Source organism: Erinaceus europaeus, chromosome 1, assembly GCF_950295315.1.
Source record: "Erinaceus europaeus chromosome 1, mEriEur2.1, whole genome shotgun sequence".
Classification (NCBI taxonomy): Eukaryota; Metazoa; Chordata; class Mammalia; order Eulipotyphla; family Erinaceidae; genus Erinaceus; species Erinaceus europaeus.
In genome coordinates this window covers 11,432,482-11,451,844 of record NC_080162.1, presented here as the reverse complement: position 1 = coordinate 11,451,844, position 19,363 = coordinate 11,432,482, and the positions used below count along the sequence as shown (strand labels likewise).

At 42.8% G+C, this 19,363-nt stretch overlaps 1 protein-coding gene across 2 annotated transcripts in view; it reads left to right on the top strand.

Moving 5' to 3' along the window:
- Window positions 1–19,363, top strand: part of CCDC6 (coiled-coil domain containing 6) — a 146,888-nt gene that overhangs the window by 65,945 nt on the left and 61,580 nt on the right. For both annotated transcript variants that reach the window (XM_060191149.1, XM_060191067.1), the window contains exon 2: window positions 10,106–10,255. In XM_060191149.1, the coding sequence (XP_060047132.1) occupies window positions 10,106–10,255 (150 nt within the window). The remainder of the gene's footprint in view (window positions 1–10,105; window positions 10,256–19,363) is intronic.

Genomic DNA, 19,363 nt, shown 5'->3' with positions numbered 1-19,363 from the left:
GATCCCGGTTCGAGCCCCCGGCTCCCCACCTGCAGGGGAGTCGCTTCATAGGCAGTGAAGCAGGTCTGCAGGTGTCTATCTTTCTCTCCCCCTCTCTGTCTTCCCCTCCTCTCTCCATTTCTCTCTGTCCTATCCAACAACGAACAATATCAACAATGGCAATAATAATAACCACAACAAGGCTACAACAACAAGGGCAACAAAAGGGGGAAAAATGGCCTCCAGGAGCGGTGGATTCATGGTGCAGGCACCGAGCCCAGCAGTAACCCTGGAGGAAAACAACAACAACAACAACAACGCACACGCATACAGCTTTTCTTATTTTTGTATCGGAGGGGGAGCGTTAATGAATTAGAGCTCATTTATAAGACTTCCCAGTTCTGTGTAACAGGCATCTGCTCCATACTCTTACCACCATGGCCCCAAATGCCCTCTCCCTTCGGCTCCTCTGTTCTCTTACCAGTACGCCACTCTCAGTCCACGTTTTGTCCTGAGTTGTTCCTCTGCTCCTGTCTCCCAAGTTTCACCTCCTTGTGGAGTCATCCGGTATGCGTGGCCTACACTGCCCCCACACTTTTCCTTTTGCTCCCAGCATAGATGAGGCAAAGGCTGAGACTGCAGAGTTTCTGCCCTGCTGTCTGCCTCTCTGATAACTGGCCAAGGCTCTCGAGCACCGGTCACGTCTCTCTGTGCCTTCTGCCCTCCTTTTTTCCATGTATCTGCCCCTTTGTGCAGCTGTTGTGTGAGTTCCCCTTTCTACTTACTTGACTTTTTAATGAGCTCTCCCTAAGCCAAACTGTTGGGTTGTCAGAAAAGTCACAACACATGTGAGCATGGGGAGCATACATCATGCCTTTTCTGACAACCCCTGAGTTTACTGATAAAATTCTTCATCTGTAACGTTTTGGTTGTCTTTTTAAAAGTTATTTAGTTGTAATTGCAACCAGGATTGTTGCTGGGACTTGGTGTCTTCAAAATGATTCTGTCTCCACTGGGTGCCTTTTTTCCCCTTTTCTTTTCTTCCTTTCTTTCTTCTCCTTTTTCTTTTTTTAAATATTTATTTATTCCCTTTTGTTGCCCTTGTTGTTTTATTGTTGTAGTTATTGTTGTTGTTGTTGGATAGGACAGAGAGAAATGGAGAGAGGAGAGGAAGACAGAGAGGGGGAGAGAAAGATAGACGCCTGCAGACCTGCTTCACCGCCTGTGAAGCGACTCCCCTGCAGGTGGGGAGCTGGGGGCTCGAACCTGGATCCTTAATGCTGGTCCTTGCGCTTTGTGCCACCTGCGCTTAACCTGCTGCGCTACCGTCTGATTCCCTCTTTTTTAAAATAAAGACAAATAGAGAGGGACGGGAATGGAGACTGAGAGAAAGAGCCACACCTGCAGCATCGCTTCACTTCTTGTGAAGTTTTTTCCCCCTCTCTTCCCCTCCAGAAACTTGAACCTGGATCCTTGCTCATAGTACTGTGTGCGTTCAGTGGGGCGGACCACCATTTGGACCCTACCATTTTCTTTATTTCTAGTTAATCTCATCCAGTTTCTATCGTCACTGCTGTCCATTTTCTCCATTAAATCTTAACATTTTAACTTTAGTTTTTTTTTTAAAAAAAAAAATGTATAAGTTCTACATATAAGTCATCTGAATCTATTCTGCCAATTTTTTACAAAATTTATTTCCTTTTTTTCCTTTTATTGCCTTTGTTTTATTGTTGTAGTTATTATTATTGTTATAGATGTCGTTGTTGTTGGATAGGACAGAGAGGAATGGAGAGAGGAGGTGAAGACAGAGAGAGGAGAGAAAGATAGATACCTACAGACCTGCTTCACCACCTGTGAAGTGACTCCCCTGCAGGGGAGGAGCCTGGGACTCGAACCGGGATTCTTACAACCGTCATTGCGCTTTGTACCACGTGCATGTAATCTGCTGCGCTACAGCCCGACTCCCCCAATTATTAGTATTTTTTTTTCCTCCAGGGTTATTGCTGGGCTCGGTGCCTGCACCATGAATCCACCGCTCCTGGAGGCCATTTTTCCCCCTTTTTGTTGCCCTAGTTGTTGCAGCCTCGTTGCGGTTATTATTGCCATTGTTGATGTTGCTTTGTTGTTGGACAGGACAGAGAGAAATGGAGAGAAGAGGGGAAGACAGAGAGAGAGGGGAGAGAAAGATAGACACCTGCAGACCTGCTTCACAGCCCGTGAAGCGACTCCCCTGCAGGTGGGGAGCCGGGGGCTCGAACCGGTATCCTTACGCCGGTCCCTGCGCTTCCTATTTTTTTTTTTTAATGAGGCCTCACATCTGAGTGACTTTACTGCTCTTGGATGCTTTTCCATTGAGAGAGAGAGACAGAGAGACAGAGAGCCACTTCCTCTGTTGTTGTAACACTTCCACTGGTGCTGGCACTCAGCCCCGATTTGCACACATGGCAGTTCAGACACTATCTGCTGAACTCAACATCTCTCTGGCCTCTGTTGATGGTTTGATTCCTGAATAATGAATTATTTTTTCTGTACATTTTTATACTTTTTGATTGTCTGAAGACATTCTGTGTAGAAGACTGAGATAAGTACTATGTCCGCAGATGAACTTTTGATCTCTCCTGCTAGGTCAATAGTTAATCTGCCTAATTAAAAAAAAACGATAGGTCTGATTTTTTTGGACATTCCATGCAAACAGATTCATACAGACTGCAACCATTTACGTCTGTTTGCCTTCACTGACCATCTTTTCATGAGAGCACATACAAAATGTATATGATGGGGGGGGGGCGGCAGCCCGGGCAGTGGTGCAGTGGGTTAAGCGCACATGGCACTAAGCGTGAGGATCCCGGTTCGAGCCCTAGCTCCCCACCTGCAGGGGGGTCACTTCACAAGTCATGAGGCAGGTCTGCAGGTGTCCCTCCTTCTCTCCCCCTCTCTTGATTCTCTCTGTCCTATCTAACAATAACAACAGCAATAACAACAATGATAAACAACAAGGGCAACAAAGGGAAAAAAATATCCTCCAGGAACAGTGGATTTGTAGTGCAGGCACTGAGCCCCAGCAATAACCCTGGAGACAAAAATATTATATATATATATATATATATATATATATATATATATATATATGATGCCACTGTGTTTTTTCTATAGGATATACCATAATGTTTGCCAATTTCTCCTTTTACCTAAATAGAAATTCCATGAGTTTATACTGTGTTTTTTTTTCTAAAGAACTTAATTCTCCTATCCATTTCCCTTCCCCAGCTTTTCACTTTTTTTTTTATTTTTAGAGGAAAGGGGGGGGTGAGAGAGACAGTGATACCTACAACACTACTTCACCACTCACAAAGCCTTCCCCCTGCAGGTGGGGACCAGGGGCTCGAACCTGGATCCTTGTGCATTGCAATATGTGCACTCAACCAGGTGCACCCCCACCCAGCCCTGCTTTCCATTTTTTATGAGAGGAACTAGAGTATCACTTTGCCCTGTATGGTGCTTTTTGTTGTTGTTTTTGTCTTGTTTTTATGTGCTGAACTTCGATTTAATCCGGGGCCTGACACATGCAAGGCGTGTTCACTCCTCCTCTCCCGTTATACTTGTGCTTTGAGGACTTGTTCATCATGCATGGTTCAGTAATAACCTCTTTTTAAAAATATTTATTCCCTCTTGTTGTTTTATTGTTGTAGTTATTATTATTTTTTTATTTATTTAAGCAAGGAGACATTAACAAAATCATAGGATGGGGGGGTACAACTCCACACAATTCCCGCCTCCCAATCTCCATATCCCACCCCCTCCCCAGTAGCTTTCCCATTCTCTAGCCCTCTGGGAGCATGGACCCAGGGTCTTTGTGGGTTGCAGAAGGTGGAAGGTCTGGCTTCTGTAATTGCTTCCCCCTGAACATGGGCGTTGACTGGTCGGTCCATACTCCCAGCCTGCCTCTCTCTTTCCCTAGTAGGGTGGGTCTCTGGGGAAGCTGAGCTCCAGGACGCATTGGTGGGGTCTTCAATCCAGGGAAGCCTGGCCGGCATCCTGATGGCATCTGGAACCTGGTGACTGAAAAGAGAGTTAACATACGAAGCCAAACAAATTGTTGAAGAATCATGGACCCAGTGAAGTGTTGGGGGGTACTCACTGTAAACTCTAGTGTACTACTGCTTTCAGGTATATATTTGCACTAGTTTATGGATACCTGTGTACATATGCTCTATCTCCTGGAACCTGGTCTATATCTAGGTATGGGGACTTTGTTAGGAAGTGAATCACCTGGGATGGAATTAGAGAATACTATGAAAGGAAAGTTCTCACCCGAATGATGAAGCTGAAGGGTTGTCGTTCCACACCTGAAGTCTCTGGACACAGTCTGAAGTGAAGCATGCTGGGGTGGCACTCGTTGCGTTGATTAGGTTGCGATCAGCGGATGCAATATTATTTGATAAGAATTGGGAGAAGCGTATGGGAAAGTGGGCCCTACCCTAGGGTCCCAGGACTGGGGGAAGTTTAGGCTCTATAGTGGAAATGTGAGGTTCCTGCTGTCTTAGGGTTCGAGAAGACAATGGATAGGTATTGTTATCATCACATTATTTGGTAATTGGGTTAGCTTTGAAAAGTCCCTTTGTTAGACATACAATCAATTTCCCCCCTCTCATATTAATTGAATAGTTATTTATATGACTATAATTTAATAGGTGTGTACATAAACACCATTCCCAGCACCAAAAGATTGTGTCCCATCACATCCCACCCACCCACCCACCTCCATCCCCCGCCAGCCCAGGAAGCCACATGTCCACCCTCCCCCTTACCACAGGGTTTTTACTTTGGTGCCCTATGTAGTTATTATTGTTGTTGGATAGGACAGAGAGAAATGGAGAGAGGAGGGAAGACAGAAAGGGGGAGAGAAAGATAGACACCTGCAGACCTGCTTCACCGCTTGTGAAGCGACTCCCCTGCAGGTGAGGAGCCGGGGGCTTGAACCCGGATCCTTAACTCTGCCACCTACGCTTAACGTGCTGCACTACCGCCTGACTCCCCAGTGGTAACCTCTTATGTGCATTTTTTATTTTACCTTGATAACCAGCCCAGAAAGTGTGATTATTTTCACATTCAAAAATGAAAGAGCCCAGAATGGCTCCATGTGGACACAGTTACTACCTTGTCAAACAATCCAATTCTAGTCTCACAGTACCTACAAGCCAAGCTATTCAAGTATGACCTATGGACTAGTACAGGGTCCCTGGACCAAGAGGAGATAAATCCAGAAGCCTGGTGTAAACATTAAGCAACGTGTCTAGCTATTTGTCATTACTCTACATTCCAGCAAGTGACTGGTGGGCCATCTTCCTGAATTGGGTGTTGTGCTGAGTCTATGTTGCGAGGCAAATATTTGAGCTGTGTTCCAGTCATGTGTCATAAGACACTTACCAAGAGAGCCATGTCAGTAACTGTAGACAGTGGTTAAATTGCTAACTGGTCTTTCAGAAAGCTGGTTCAAGATAAGAATTAGTATCCAGTAGGACTCTCGTTAACCTCCGTATTCTCTGAGTCCTTGTCCTGTAGATGGCCTTTTATTGCAGTTAATTTCTCATAACAGAAGGGTAAGATGTAGTAGCACAGTTGGGAGAACTAATAGTAATTTTTCTGTGATCTCCTGCTACTTTGTGATTTGCTGACAAAACGGAAAGGGAATGAAGTAACACAAGTAGTTTTGCGGACTGCTAGTAGTCTTACTGACAGTATGCAGTAAAGGGTGAGGGTAGGGGAGAGACACCACACCAAATGGAGAGTTCTAATTCTTAGGCCTGTTATTGAAATCATCTTCCTTGTTCCTCTAGAAGAAACGCAGCCTCGTGCAGGCTTGTGTCACCTGCCACCCGCTCCTGCAGTGGGGGACTCTAAAGACAGTGGGGGACTTTAACTGAAGACGGTGCAGAGGCTCTTGCAGTCAGTGGCTCCTGCTGATAAACAGCTGCTGTGACTAATGGCCAAGCTAATCCTTTCAGAGGCGCCAGCCACCAATCACAAGTTCCATGGAAGCTTGCCCAGCTCCCCTAAACAATAGATAAAACGTGCAGTGGCGCCCCCGGTGAATGACAGTTGAGAAGGAACAGGGTTCCGGGAGCCTGACTTGGCATCCGAGGTGCCAGCGAGCCAGCCGGCCAGGACAGCTTCAGATGCAAGACAGGTGGAGATGTTGGGGGATTTCGGTTGCGACTAGACAATGAAATAGTGAACTACAATGCAACATCCTCCACAAAGACTTTTAAGATTTGAATTTAAATTTTATTGATTGATTTACTTTAGTGAGAGAGTCACACAGAGAGGAAGAAACCGGAGCACTGCTCAGCTCTTGCATATGGAGGTACAGGGGATTGGACCTGGAATCTCGCAGCCTCAGGCTCATATGAAAGTCTTTTGCATAACCATGACACTTCTCTCCCCCAGCCTGATTTTCTTTTTTTCTCCTTTTTAAAATTTTTTCTCATTCATTGTTTTCTTTTAAGAAAGTTTACCCAGTTATAGGTAAATCTTGATTTATTGTTTCATTCCGAGAATACTTTTGTAACATTTTGAATATTCTTAAGCATGCTGAGGTTTCTCAGGTACTTTAGATTTAAGGCGGGAGATACATTGATAAACTGAGATCTTCCAAGCAGCCCATTTTAGCCCCTCTGCTCCCTCTGCCATTGTGCCCCTAGTTCCGTCACAAATAATTTTCATAGTCACTGTCTACCTGGCTGCTGGCTTCTGTGGAGAGAAATACATTGGGTAGGCCATTTGTTTTAGGGTTTAACTAAGAAACCTCCTTTGCTGTTAGGGAAGACAAAACTAGGACTAAGACCAAGACTGAAATAATACTGCACGTAGCATGAAGAGAAATCAAGAGGGATGTTTGGCTCACACTCTGATGATCAGTTTCCTATTAGGACATACTGTATTGCTGGTGCGTATTGTTAAGTTGAATAATTATCTGAAGCTATATGAAATGTAGCATTTTGTCTTTTGTCCTTATTTATTCCTTTTAAAAATATTTATTTAGTAGTGAGAAAGATAGAGAGAGGGAGAGAGAGAGGGAGACGGAGAGGGAGAGAGAGAATGAACCAGACATCATGCTAATCATGCTAGTACTTGTGCTTCTGAGGCTTGAACCTGAGACCTCATGCTTGAGAGTCCAGTGCTTACACTGCGCTGCCTCCCGGATCACTCCTTATTTATTAATTCCTAAGATGATCTGTGACCACTTGGGGGGAAAAAATGTGTGTATGTGTTATGGATCTGGAATCTCGTCCTTCTGGTAGTTTTTGTCCGGATGTTGAGATATTGTAGGAGACAGAATAACAAACACCCCATTCCTCCACTCCTAGTCAGAACTAGGTGGCAAAGACTTAGCTAAAGGAGGCCTTTGACCCTCTTTAATTTAGGCTTCAAGCAGCTCCCACACAAACAGCTCCTCAGCAGATTCCGGGCTTTTGAGAATGGCATTTTCTTTCAATGGGCTTTGCCTAGAAACAAATAGCCAGTAGGAAGAGGTGCACACTTTTCTTTAGAGCCTCACCCTCTCACAATTTGTGACACGCCATTTACTTGTGGAAGCATCTTTTGGAGATACGGCTCTCTGCCATATCTCCCTTCCCCTATTTAAAAAAAAAAAAAAAAAAAAAAAAAAAACCCTGCCACTTTCTGTGGGAAGAATTGCAGAGGAAACCAGGTGCTCTGTGAAATGCAGAGCCTGCTAATTACCAGAGCCCGTTTTTTTTTTTTTTAATTTGAGATCTAACTTACATGTCGTAAACTTCGCTTTATAAAAGTCCCGCAGCTCCATGGTTTTTAGTGTATTTATAAGGTTTTGTAGACCATTAGCTCTGTCGTAATTTCCATCATGTCAGCAGCCACTTCCCATTTCTCTCTCTCTGGCTGGGATCCCTGACCCCGACCCCCAAGCCTCTGCCAATCACTAATCTATTTTCTATCTCAAGTCCTATAATTTAAAGGTTAAATCAAATGGACATGTGGGCAGGGCTGAAGCTTCCTGGATAATGGCCTCTTTCAACTTCTTTGTTCCTGTGCAGAGGGAAAGGTGGTTTGCTAAGCTTCTGGGATTAGTTCTCTTTTACTCCTTGTGGTGAAATTAGCCAGTCATCTAAAATACTGCATGTCTAACGGTGTGTAAGGACTTGAATCAGACATGGTAATGAAATTAGTTTACAGACCATGTTAAGCCTCTGTGCAGAATCAACCAGCAAAAGCCTTAGAGCTCCTCCACGAATCTTTTTATCCTGTAACTCTTGGACTGATCACAGTTAAAACCCTATAGAACTTTTGTCGGTCACAATTAGAAAAAAAATAGAGAGCTTGAACAGCTTGTGGGTTTGGATATATATGTATATAATTACTACTGATATTATTTTAATACCAGACCACTACTCAGCTCTGGCTTATGGTGGTGCTGGAGCTTGAACCTGGGACTTTGGAGACTCCAGCCTGAAAGTCTCTTTGCATAAGCATTATGCTATCTACCCTAGCTGAGATATGCCTTAAATAGATATTTTGTCACACTAATTCATAGTCTTCCAGTATGTGAGTTTTGAAGATGGGTGAGGAATTGCAGAGTTAAAGGGGGAGAAGAACCACTCTCAGCAGTCCCCCTTGACTATGGGTACAAAGAGTAAGATAAGGGCCAGCTGGTGACACACCAGATAAAGTAAGTGCACACATTACAGTACACAAGGACCCAGGTTCAAGCCTCTGGTCTCCACGTGGTGGGGGGGCTCAACTGCTTCTTCTGATGACACAGCACTCCAGATAGCTCTTTCCCTGTCTTTGAACAAGTCATTATTTTATTTAGACAAAAGGAGGGAGAGAGAGAGAGACAGAGAGCATTGGGTTCCTGTATATATTCATCATATATATTCCTGCAGCATTGCCCCACTGCTCCTTAAGCCCCCCTGCTTGTGGGGACCGGGGACTTGAACCCAGTTCCTTGAGCACCATAATGTGTGTGCTTAAGCAGACCCTTCTCCCCCCCCACTACTTTTCCTTCCCTCTAAATTTCTCTCTGTCTCTACACATTATAGATCAATAAGGTTTAGACAAAAAAAAAGGGATAAGATAACAAGTGCTACTGAAAACTGAAGTGTAAGGGAGCCCCTAGGGCTGGTCACCGGGTGCTCCTGGCTGTAATGAGAATGTGACTGAGTGATGTGCTCTTATTGCCCAGCTCTCCTGGCCTATTCCAAGTGATTTCGTAAAGCACTTTAGTCCTGGACCTTCTCCCAAAGCTACCACGTTTACGTCGTTCTGTTTCCCAAACATGATGTGTTTCTTCTCCAGAGCTGCTTACCCAGCAGTTCCAGGGAGTGGTATACTTCTCTAGGCCACTGATGGCAACAAGGGAGCAGGGAGTGCCTTCTGAACTGTAGTTTTTACGAGCGTGAGTGGGGCGAAAACAAATAAATATATACAGGAGTCTAAACCACTAGCATGGCCAGAGGCGGTCAGACCTTCCACAATAAAAGGTGGCAATCATTTGATGTAGATTGCAGTAAACCAGTTCTTTAATTCCCTTGAAGTACCACTTTAAGAACAGGGGCCCTGGGGGTCTGGTTGGTGGTGCACACATGATGAGAAACACAAGGACCTGTGCAAGGATCTTGGTTCGAGCCCTCGGCTCCCCACTTGTGGGGGGGGGTCACTTCAGAAGCGATGAATGAAGCAGGTCTTGCAGGTGTCTTTCTCTCCCCCTGTTTTCTCTTTCTCTCTGTTTCTCTTTGTCCTATCCGTCAGTAGTAACAACAGCAACAACAATAATAATAATAAAATGGAAAAATGGCCACCAGGAGTAGTGGATTCATACAGAGACCCAGAGATAACCCTGAAGCAAAAAAAAAATCTTGTAGTCCAAGGGTGGCGTAGTACAAAGAAACCCTTTGGACGACTAGATTTGCTTTTATGATTGCTACTGAGAGCTTTTGCTTTGTGCTTTTTTTTTTGGGGGGGGGGGGAGAGCTGGTTCACAGTTGTAATTAAAAATGGGCGTCCTCCTGGAAATTATTGAAATATATTTCAATTATACATTTCCTGTTTCCTTAACACCTGAATTTTTTTTTTTCTTCTTCTTTTACAGCAAGCTAGAGCCGAGCAGGAAGAAGAATTCATCAGTAATACTCTATTCAAGAAAATTCAGGCTTTACAGAAGGAGAAAGAAACCCTTGCTGTAAATTATGAGAAGGAAGAAGAGTTTCTCACTAATGAGCTCTCCCGAAAATTGATGCAGGTAAACAAGCTTTTCTGCTCTTCTCATCTTTCCTGTCCGTTTAGGAGAAAACGCCTTTGATAGGGCACTTCGCCGGAAACATTTGCTGATGAGGTTTGTAGCTAAGGCTCTGTAGAGATTAAAATTAACAAGTAAACGTGGCCACATGCTACTGATAGCTCTGGTTTCATTTGCTTAGGTAAGGCTTTCTGTTTGTTGGTTTTTTTTGTTTTTTTTTTTACCCTGAGCATTTTAAGACATTGTAATGAGCCTGAGACCTTAGCATAGGAGTAAATGCTATATATAATTTAGTCTTGGAAATAATGAAGATTAACACCAAATATCAGTTTTCTTCTTTTCTGTTAAACCTATCATAAATGCATTAAAAAAAAATTGGCACCTGAAAGTGCTTTTTTTTTTTTTTTTGCACCAAAATATGAAGCTACAAAACGAAATGTCAGTTTTGGGGAAAAACAAAAAGCATCGGTGATAATTAAAATTGACAGTCAGTTGTGTTGAAATGGATAATAAGTTACTGAACCAGTCATCAGCCTGGCATTCACACTTAATACCAGTCACTCAGAGTGGGTATATTGAATTTACTACACTGAACACATAGGAAGGTTTGATTTCTCTAGTTCAAAGCTCACTGGTAAGGTACAAAAGTAAAAAATGTTGGGGGAATAACATGAGTTTTATTTTATTGCAAGTCCATGTGCTTTGATTCTCTGTATATTCCAGGTATGAGTGAAGCCTGCAGTAGTTGGCTTACTTCACTAAGCATAATCAGCTCCAGTTCTGTCCATTTTGTCCTGGACTGTTGATTTGACTATATGTCCCATAAAGTTTTTGTGTGAATCGACCCCCCTGCAGGTGGGGAGCCAGGGGCTCAAACTGAGATCCTTACGCTGGGCTTTGCGCCACCTGCGCTTAACCTGCTGCACGACCTCCCGACCCCCCGTAACGTTTTTGTATCCGGTCAGTGGGTATTGAGGTTGCTTTCACAGTTTGATCATTGTGTATAGTGAACATGGGAGCACATGTGTCTCCTGGAAACAGTTTTGTCATGTCTTTTGGGTAAATGCTTCAGAGTGGCATTGCGGGATCGTGAGGCAGCTCCATGTTTGTTTGTTTAAGGGTTTCTTCATGCTGTTTTCCACAATGGCTGCTCCAGTTTACGTTCCCACGGCCAGCTTTGACAGTTCCTCTCCCCCCCCCCCCACCCTTGCTCCCACTTTTCATATCCTGTTCTTTTGATGGAGGCCATCTTCACAGGTGTGAGGTGAAACTCTGTGCGACTTTGATGCACATTTCTCGAATTACAAGTGAAGTTGAGCGTTTCTTTATCAATGTCTGTGGGCCATGTCTTGTGTATCTTTTCTTTTGAAAATGATCTACTCCTATCTTCTGGCTCACCTGATATTTTTTAAAACAGAAATCCAGAGGGAAACGGGGTGATAGAGGGAGAGAGACACCTGCAGACCTGCTTCACCACTCACAAAGCCTTTTTTCACTCACACAGCTTTTTTCCACAAAGTGAGTGGGGACCGGGGGGCTCCAACCTGGGTCCTTGCACATTGTACCATGTGCACTCAACCAGGTGTGCCACCGCCCTGATATTTTTTAAAGAGACTGTAGAATTGTGGTGGTTATTTTTTGGGAGGTGGGAATGTGGGGATATAGAACTCTGGTGTAGTGTGGAGCTAGCTATACATTATAATCTTAACAATCTTGTAACATACTACTAAGAACAAATTTAAAATTAATCTACAAAAAAAAAAAAAAAAAAACTGCAGTCAACTCCAGCTCTGTCAGGACCCACAGGGAGAAGAGGAAAAAGGGAGGAATATTTGGATGTAGTAACAGGGTCATGAGTGACCTGGAGGGGAAGAGAACCTGGAAGAAAAAGGGGGCGGTTCTGTACAAATGTGGACATATATGGTGCTGTTAAACCTGTGTCTGCAGCCTTGGGAGAACTGCGGTGGTTTGCACTGGGGGGGGACTGGGCAGAACTCTGGTGGTGGGAATGATGTGAAATTGTACCCCTGCTGACATGTAAGTTTGTAAATCAATATTAAATCACTAATAAAAAAAAATCTACGAAGTGAACAACACAAGCCTTTTTTTTTTTTCTTCTCCAAAGTGAGACCCAGTACATAGCTTTCTTCTTCATGAGATATCAAGTTTTATATTTGCCCATAGGAAACACAGAGAAGTGCAAGCTTACATTATGAGAGCTACTGACCGGAGCAACTCTACATGGCTCTGTAGTTCATTTGTGGTATAACTTTTAAATCTGGACAAATGGGTAGTCAGCATGTCCCTGGGGGAAAAAAAATCTCTCATGAATCCCAGCTTGTCTCTTAGAATTTCTCTGTGTATGTGATAAAATATGAATAACATAAAATTTGCCATTCTAACTGATTTTAAGTGCACAGTCCATCTAAAGGATTTCTTTCTTTTCTTTTCTTTCCTTTTTTTTTTTTTTCTTTCCAAACAGGAACTCTGCACTTATTAAATAACTTCTCACTTCCAGGTAATTTGGCTTTTGAAAAACGAGTCTTTAGTGAGAGAATGAGCATTCTCTGACTCCATTTTGAAAGGAGGTAGAAGGAAGATGATTCATGGTTGAGGATTTTGGCAAGTCCGGAGCTCTCTGTTCTGTGGTATGATAGGTGATTTCCTACCAGGCGTCAGCTATTAGAACATATTGTAAAGATATCCCAGAAGCTTCCCTTGATTGAGGACCAGTTGAAGAGAACTCCTCTAACTGGCGGCAAGGGGAGTTTGGTAACCTAGGGTTACATCTCCGCAAGGCTTGCTGACATAGTACTAAATCCTCGGTTGCTACTCTTGATGATTTCTTGGAAACTGTAACTTCAAGCGAAGCAGTGTGTAACGAAAGCAGATCCTCAGGTAGTTTGATTCCAAGTCAATAAAAGTTGTTTCTTTCTCATCAGTGTTAGAACGAAATGACTTTGAACAAAACAGCTTTTGAGGGTTTGTTGTAATTTCTTAAGGATTCCAAGCAGTTTTTGGTTAAAGACACATTTTCTGCTGCCCAGTGTGGAAGAATAGATCTCCATCTGGAGCTTTTTAAAGTAACTGATGCCAATAGATGTTTCCAGCTGTGTAATTACTTTAATCTGACCCTCTAGGATCTTTGCTTCTGGATAAGACCTTGTTATAAAAAGTCTGCTAAGGAAAAGTATATTGTAGGTGTCAGTGAAGACAAGGAGTGAACTGACTAGCTTGCCGTGACTGCTGAGGGGACCGTTTATGGAACACTTATAATTTGTCACCATTCTTGGGTTGTTGTCTGTAATGATTGGACAATGATTGGAAGTCTTTGGTCCCGAGAACAAAATAAGATTATCACTATGATTACAGGGCTGGGGAGACACTATAATAGTTATGCAAAGAGACTATAATGCCTGAGGCATCAAAAGTCCCAGGTTCAGTCCCCAATACCACCATAAATCAAAGCAGAGCAGTGCTCTAGTTTAAAAAAAAATGCCAAGAAATAAGTTATGATTAAACCAGAACCTATTTTCATGGCATCCCAGAACAGAATTTACTGTGGTAAAATTTTTATGTTGGACTGATCAAAAGTTCTAGAAGGGTCTTTTAAAAAAAATAATAAAATAGTGGGAGTCGGGTGGTAGGTTGTACAGCAGGTTAAGCGCAGGTGGTGCAAAGCACAAGGACCGGCATAACGGTCCCGGTTCGAGCCCCTGGCTCCCCACCTGCAGGGGAGTCGCTTCACAGGCGGTGAAGCAGGTCTGCAGGTGTCTTATCTTTCTCTCCCCCTCTGTCTTCCCCTTCTCTCTCCATTTCTCTTTGTCCTATCTAACAACAATGACATAAATAACAACAACAATAACTACAACAATAAAACAAGGGCAACAAAAGGGAATAAATAAATACTAAAAAAAGGAAAAAGATATTTTAAAAACATCAAAATTTTATTATCTTTATTTATTTATTAGATAGTGACAGCCAGAAGTCAAGAGGGAAGGGGGTGGTAGAGAGGGAGAGAAGCAGAGAGACACCTGCTTCAACACTGCTTCACCACTCACAAAACTTTCTCCCTGCAGGTGAGGATCAGGGGCTTGAACCCAGGTCCTTGTGAATTGTAACAAGTGCATTCAACCAGGTGTGCCACCACCTGGCCCCCTTGATGGTTCTTTTTTTTTTTTTAATTTTTTTATTTAAGAAAGGATTAATTAACAAAACCATAGGGTAGGAGGGGTACAACTCCACACAATTCCCACCACCCAATTTCCATATACAACCCCCTCCCCTGATAGCTTTCCCACTCTCTATCCCTCCGGGAGCATGGACCCAGGGTCATTGTGGGTTGCAGAGGGTGGAAGGTCTGGCTTCTGTAATTGCTTCCCTGCTGAACATGGGCGTTGACTGGTCGGTCCATACTCCAGTCTGCCTCTCTCTTTCCCTAATAGGGTGTGTCTCTGGGGAAGCTGAGCTCCAGGACACATTGGTGGGGTCTTCAATCCAGGGAAGCCTGGCCGGCATCCTGGTGGCATCTGGAACCTGGTGATTGAAAAGAGAGTTATCATACGAAGCCAAACAAATTATTGAGCAATCATGGACCCAAAGCTTAGAATAGTGGAGAGGAAGTGTTAGGGAGGTACTCACTGCAAACTCTAGTGTACTTCTGCTTTCAGGTATATATTTTGCAGTAGTTTATGGATACGTGTGAACATATGCTCTCTCTCACAGAAACTGGTGTATATCTAGGTTTGGGGACTTTGTTAGAAAGTGAACCACCTGAGATGAAATTAGAGTGTACTATAAAAGGAAAGGTCTCACCCGAGTAATGAAGCTGAAGGGTTGTCATTCCACACGTGAAGTCTCTGGACACAGTCTGAAGTGAAGCATGTTGAGGTGGCAGTCGTTGTGTTGGCTAGGTTGTGATCGGCGGATGCAAATATTATTTGATATGGATTGGGAGAGGCATACGGCAAAGTGGGCCCTATCCAAGGGTTCCAGGACTGGGGGAAGAAGGGGCTCTATAATGGAGATGTGATCCCATACTCATCAACAGAAGTTGACTAAGAAGACCTGAAAGGGAAACTAAAAGCAGGACCTGACCAAATTGTAAGTGGGCACCAAAGTAAAAACCCTGTGGTGAGGGGTAGACATGCAGCTTCCTGGGCCAGTGGGGGGTGGGAGTGGGTGGGAGGGATGGGTCACAGTTTTTTGGTGGTGGGAATGGTGTTTATGTACACTCCTAGCAAAATGTAGACATATAAATCACTAGTTAATTAATATGAGAGGGGGAAAATCAATTGTATGTCTCAAAGTTTTTCAAAACACAAACTGAATCTTTTTAATATATAGGCTGTGTATTTGATATGCGGACTCTCTCAAAAGCCTAGACCAAGTAGATCAGAAGCAACCAATAGCACGGCTATATACAAGATACTGGGTACTGTACAGCAAACCATAACAAAAGGACTTTTCAAAGTTAACCCAATTACCAAATAATGTGATGATAACATTAACTATCGATTGTCTTTTGGAACCCTAAGACAGCAGGAACCTCACATCTCCACTATAGAGCCCCTACTTCCCCCAGTCCTTGATGGTTCTTTTTAAGACTTATCAGTGCAGATTTTTCAGACAAGAATTTCCACAGGATGAAGATTTAATCTTGGATCTATTTACTGAATAAATACAAAAGTGAAAAACTGCTTGTGTTTGTGTGTGTGTGTGTGTGTGTTTCAGTGAAGTATCTTCCTACCAAAATTGGTCTTCCAAAATGACAAGTAGTGCCGAAACAAACAAATAAATCAAAGCAAAAAAAAAAAAAAAAAAAGAAGCAAGCAAACAAAACCAAGAGCAAACAATTTCTAAGACTTTGTGAGAACTGTGGTAGTTACCTTTGGGAGATGGGCGGGTGGGGACAGAGCTTTGGTGGAAGGTGCAGTGTGGAACTATATATATATATATATATACCCTGTGATCTTACAATCTTGTATCCCACTGTGAACCAACACTGAGAAATAGTAATTCAAAAACAAAAGTAAAATTGCAAATGTTTTCCTTGCACCTATACTCAATTCTTTTAAAAGACATTAAATGCCTGTTCTCTGTAGAATACGAGAAAGCAAGCATTTGCCTCCATAGTGATAATCTTATTTTGTTCTCCTAATACATGCATTACACTTAGCTTACAGGTCATGTTAATTTTATTGTGTCCCATTTTTTCCTCATTCTGTAAAAACAACATGCATTATTATTATTTTTGCAATTTATTATTTTTTTCTTTATTGGGGGATTAATGTTTTACATTCGACAGTAAATACAGCATCACAATACTTAACACTTTTCGGTTTTCCACATAACAGTACAACGCCCACTAGGTCCTCTGTCATCTTTTTTTCCAGGATTATTTTTGAAGTTAGGAAACATTTTATCTCTGTAACTGGTGAGGTGGTGCTTTGCAGGAGTGCAGGACTTCAGACATACTGTTCTGAGTTCCATCCCCAAGACTATATATACTAGAATGACCTCTGTTTTTCTCTCCTTTCTTGCTTAGTTGTAAATCCATCAGTCAATTAATACATAATTTTTAAAAAGAAATATCATATTTCCTAAAAAGGAATATCTGCTTAATTATTACCATTTGAAACTTCCTTCTGTACCACTGACTTTGAAAACAGGAGTCCTGCTGCCTTAGTTGCATTTGTCATGGACCCTAATGCACTCAGGTCCCCTGAAGGCTTTTAAGCCTCATTTACAGGTGATGGGTTCTGAACTGTGCCTGCATCACTGAGAGAGAGTAGAAATCAGAGTGTTCTGGTGGGCTTAACTGCCTTGCCAGTCTTGCTTTGATTCATTCTAGTCAACCTCAGTCTTATAACTCTTTGTAAAAATTGCTACATCTCCTGGGTGAGTATTAGACACCAATCATCAATGACAATATTGGGAGAACCATTACTCTTGAGAATGATGATGCTGTCTAACTATTACTGGTTTTCCTTTTCTTTTTTTGTTTAAACACTTTTTTAAAGAGATATTTTTATATTTATTTTTCCTGTCGTTGCCCTTGTTTTTCATTGTTGTTGTAGTTATTACTGTTGTTGATATTGATATTGTCGTCGCTGTTGGACAGGACAGAGAAAAATGGCTACTGTCCGACTCCCTGGGTTCTTTTGTGAAGTTATACATTTGTTTATGAGAGAGAGATCAACTTAAATTTATGGTGGTTTATGCTGTTGTTGCTAGGGGTTGAACCTGGGAGCTTAGAGCCTCAGGCAGGAAGGTCTTTTGCATAAGCATTATGTAGCGGGTATTACCCTTCCATCTCTGTCTGCACAAGAGTAAAATTGGAAGAAAGAATTTCGTCCAGGTCCCCAAGTCTACCTGTCTATCCTTTTAGAATTCACTGGCCTCCTATATCTCCTCCCTTCAACTCTGGAAACTTAGTTTCTCTCTGTTGCCATCTTAATGAGTTTGTCTTTCTGGAGCTTATACTTTCTTAGCTCTGGAAAGGTTGTGTTACTGGATAACAAGCATGAACACGGGAATCTGAGACTACCGTTTCTTCCCAAGTTACCCAAGACACTAATAGGGCAGCGAGCCCATGTGCAGGTTCTTGTGCAGGCAGCAAGTAATGACCTTGATGTTTGTTTATTTCCTGGCAGTGGACTGAGACTGGCCACTGCAACAAAAGGGAATATATATATATATATATTAACTAACAGAAAGGATAGGATAAAACACCATGGCTTTAGACAGTGAGTTTCACATTAAGTACAGTATACCCCTCATGGCTTATAGGAAGGAGGTGGGTTGCCTGCAGTATGCTGCAGGTGTGTAGGAAGTCTTAAGCCTACAGTTTGAGTAAGTCAGAGGGAGGGATTCAGTGACTCAGGGCAGAGGACACAGACAGCATGACCAGAAACACGGGGCCAGGAACTATATGCAGTTTGTGTTAGAGTGGTCCAGTGTAGCTAGCAAAGCTTGCAATTTGTACGACTTTGCAAGATTTATTTAATCTCTAGGTAGTAAATGAAATGTACCACACCTGCAGCCCTGCTTCACCACTTGCAAAGCTTTTTCCTTGCAGGTGGGGACCAGGGGCTCGAACCTGGGTCCTTGTGCACTGTAATATGTGCATTCAACCAGGTGCGTGGTCACCACCTGGCCCCTGATTTTATTTTTCAAAGTTTTTTTTTTTTTTTTTTTTTTTTTTTTTTGTAGCTGTTACAGGAGCTGACATAGCACCTGATTTAGCACCTGATGACTTGTGAGGAGTAGCCAGTAACAGGGTGGTGGTAGTAAGTGTGGACCCCAGAGGCATTTAATGCTGACAGATTGAGTTTGAGGTAAGAGCCTTTTTGTTCAGACTTCTTAGTAGAGATGCTACTCGACTCTGTTTTCTAAGGAGGTTTTGTGTTTTTCAGAGTTCACATTAAGAACATGATCAGGGCTGAGGAGACAATATAATGGCTATGCAAAAAGACTTTCAAGCCTGAGGCTCCAAAGTCCCAGGCTTAACCCCCAGCACCATAACCCAGAGCTGAGCGGTGCTTTGATAGCTCTCTCTGTGTATGTTTTCTCTGTATCTGCCATTAAAATTAAACAAATCAAATACTAAAACTAAACAAAACGTGATAATTGTTTTTGACAGTCCTGTGACTTAGCATAGTAGTCCTTTACTTGGTAGCCTTTACTTAGTCCAATGCAAGTAAGTAAGTCCTTTTGGTAGCAGACAAAGAAACTATTGTGTTGACTAGTAAAAACAAAAGTGCTGGCATCTTGGCTTTATTATCACGTTGCATTGAGGAAGCTGGTTTCTGGGGTGCATGACCAACAGGCTTGCCTCACTTAGCATGAGCTGAAGTGACAACAAGCCCAAACTTAAAAACACACTCACTGACCCGAGATTTTGGCATTCATTGGCTGGCTGCACACTGGGTAGGAAGTCTTAACTCAACAGCTAGCCCCCCCCCCCCCCCCCCCCCCCCCCGTGAGCTCTCAGCCCCAAATGTATTGACATAAAGTTGTTGAGTAAAGAGTTCGCAAACACTGATCTAGCACCAGGAACCTTTTTTAGAGGTATGACGGTGATTATTTGTGACCGGTGCGAGCGCCATG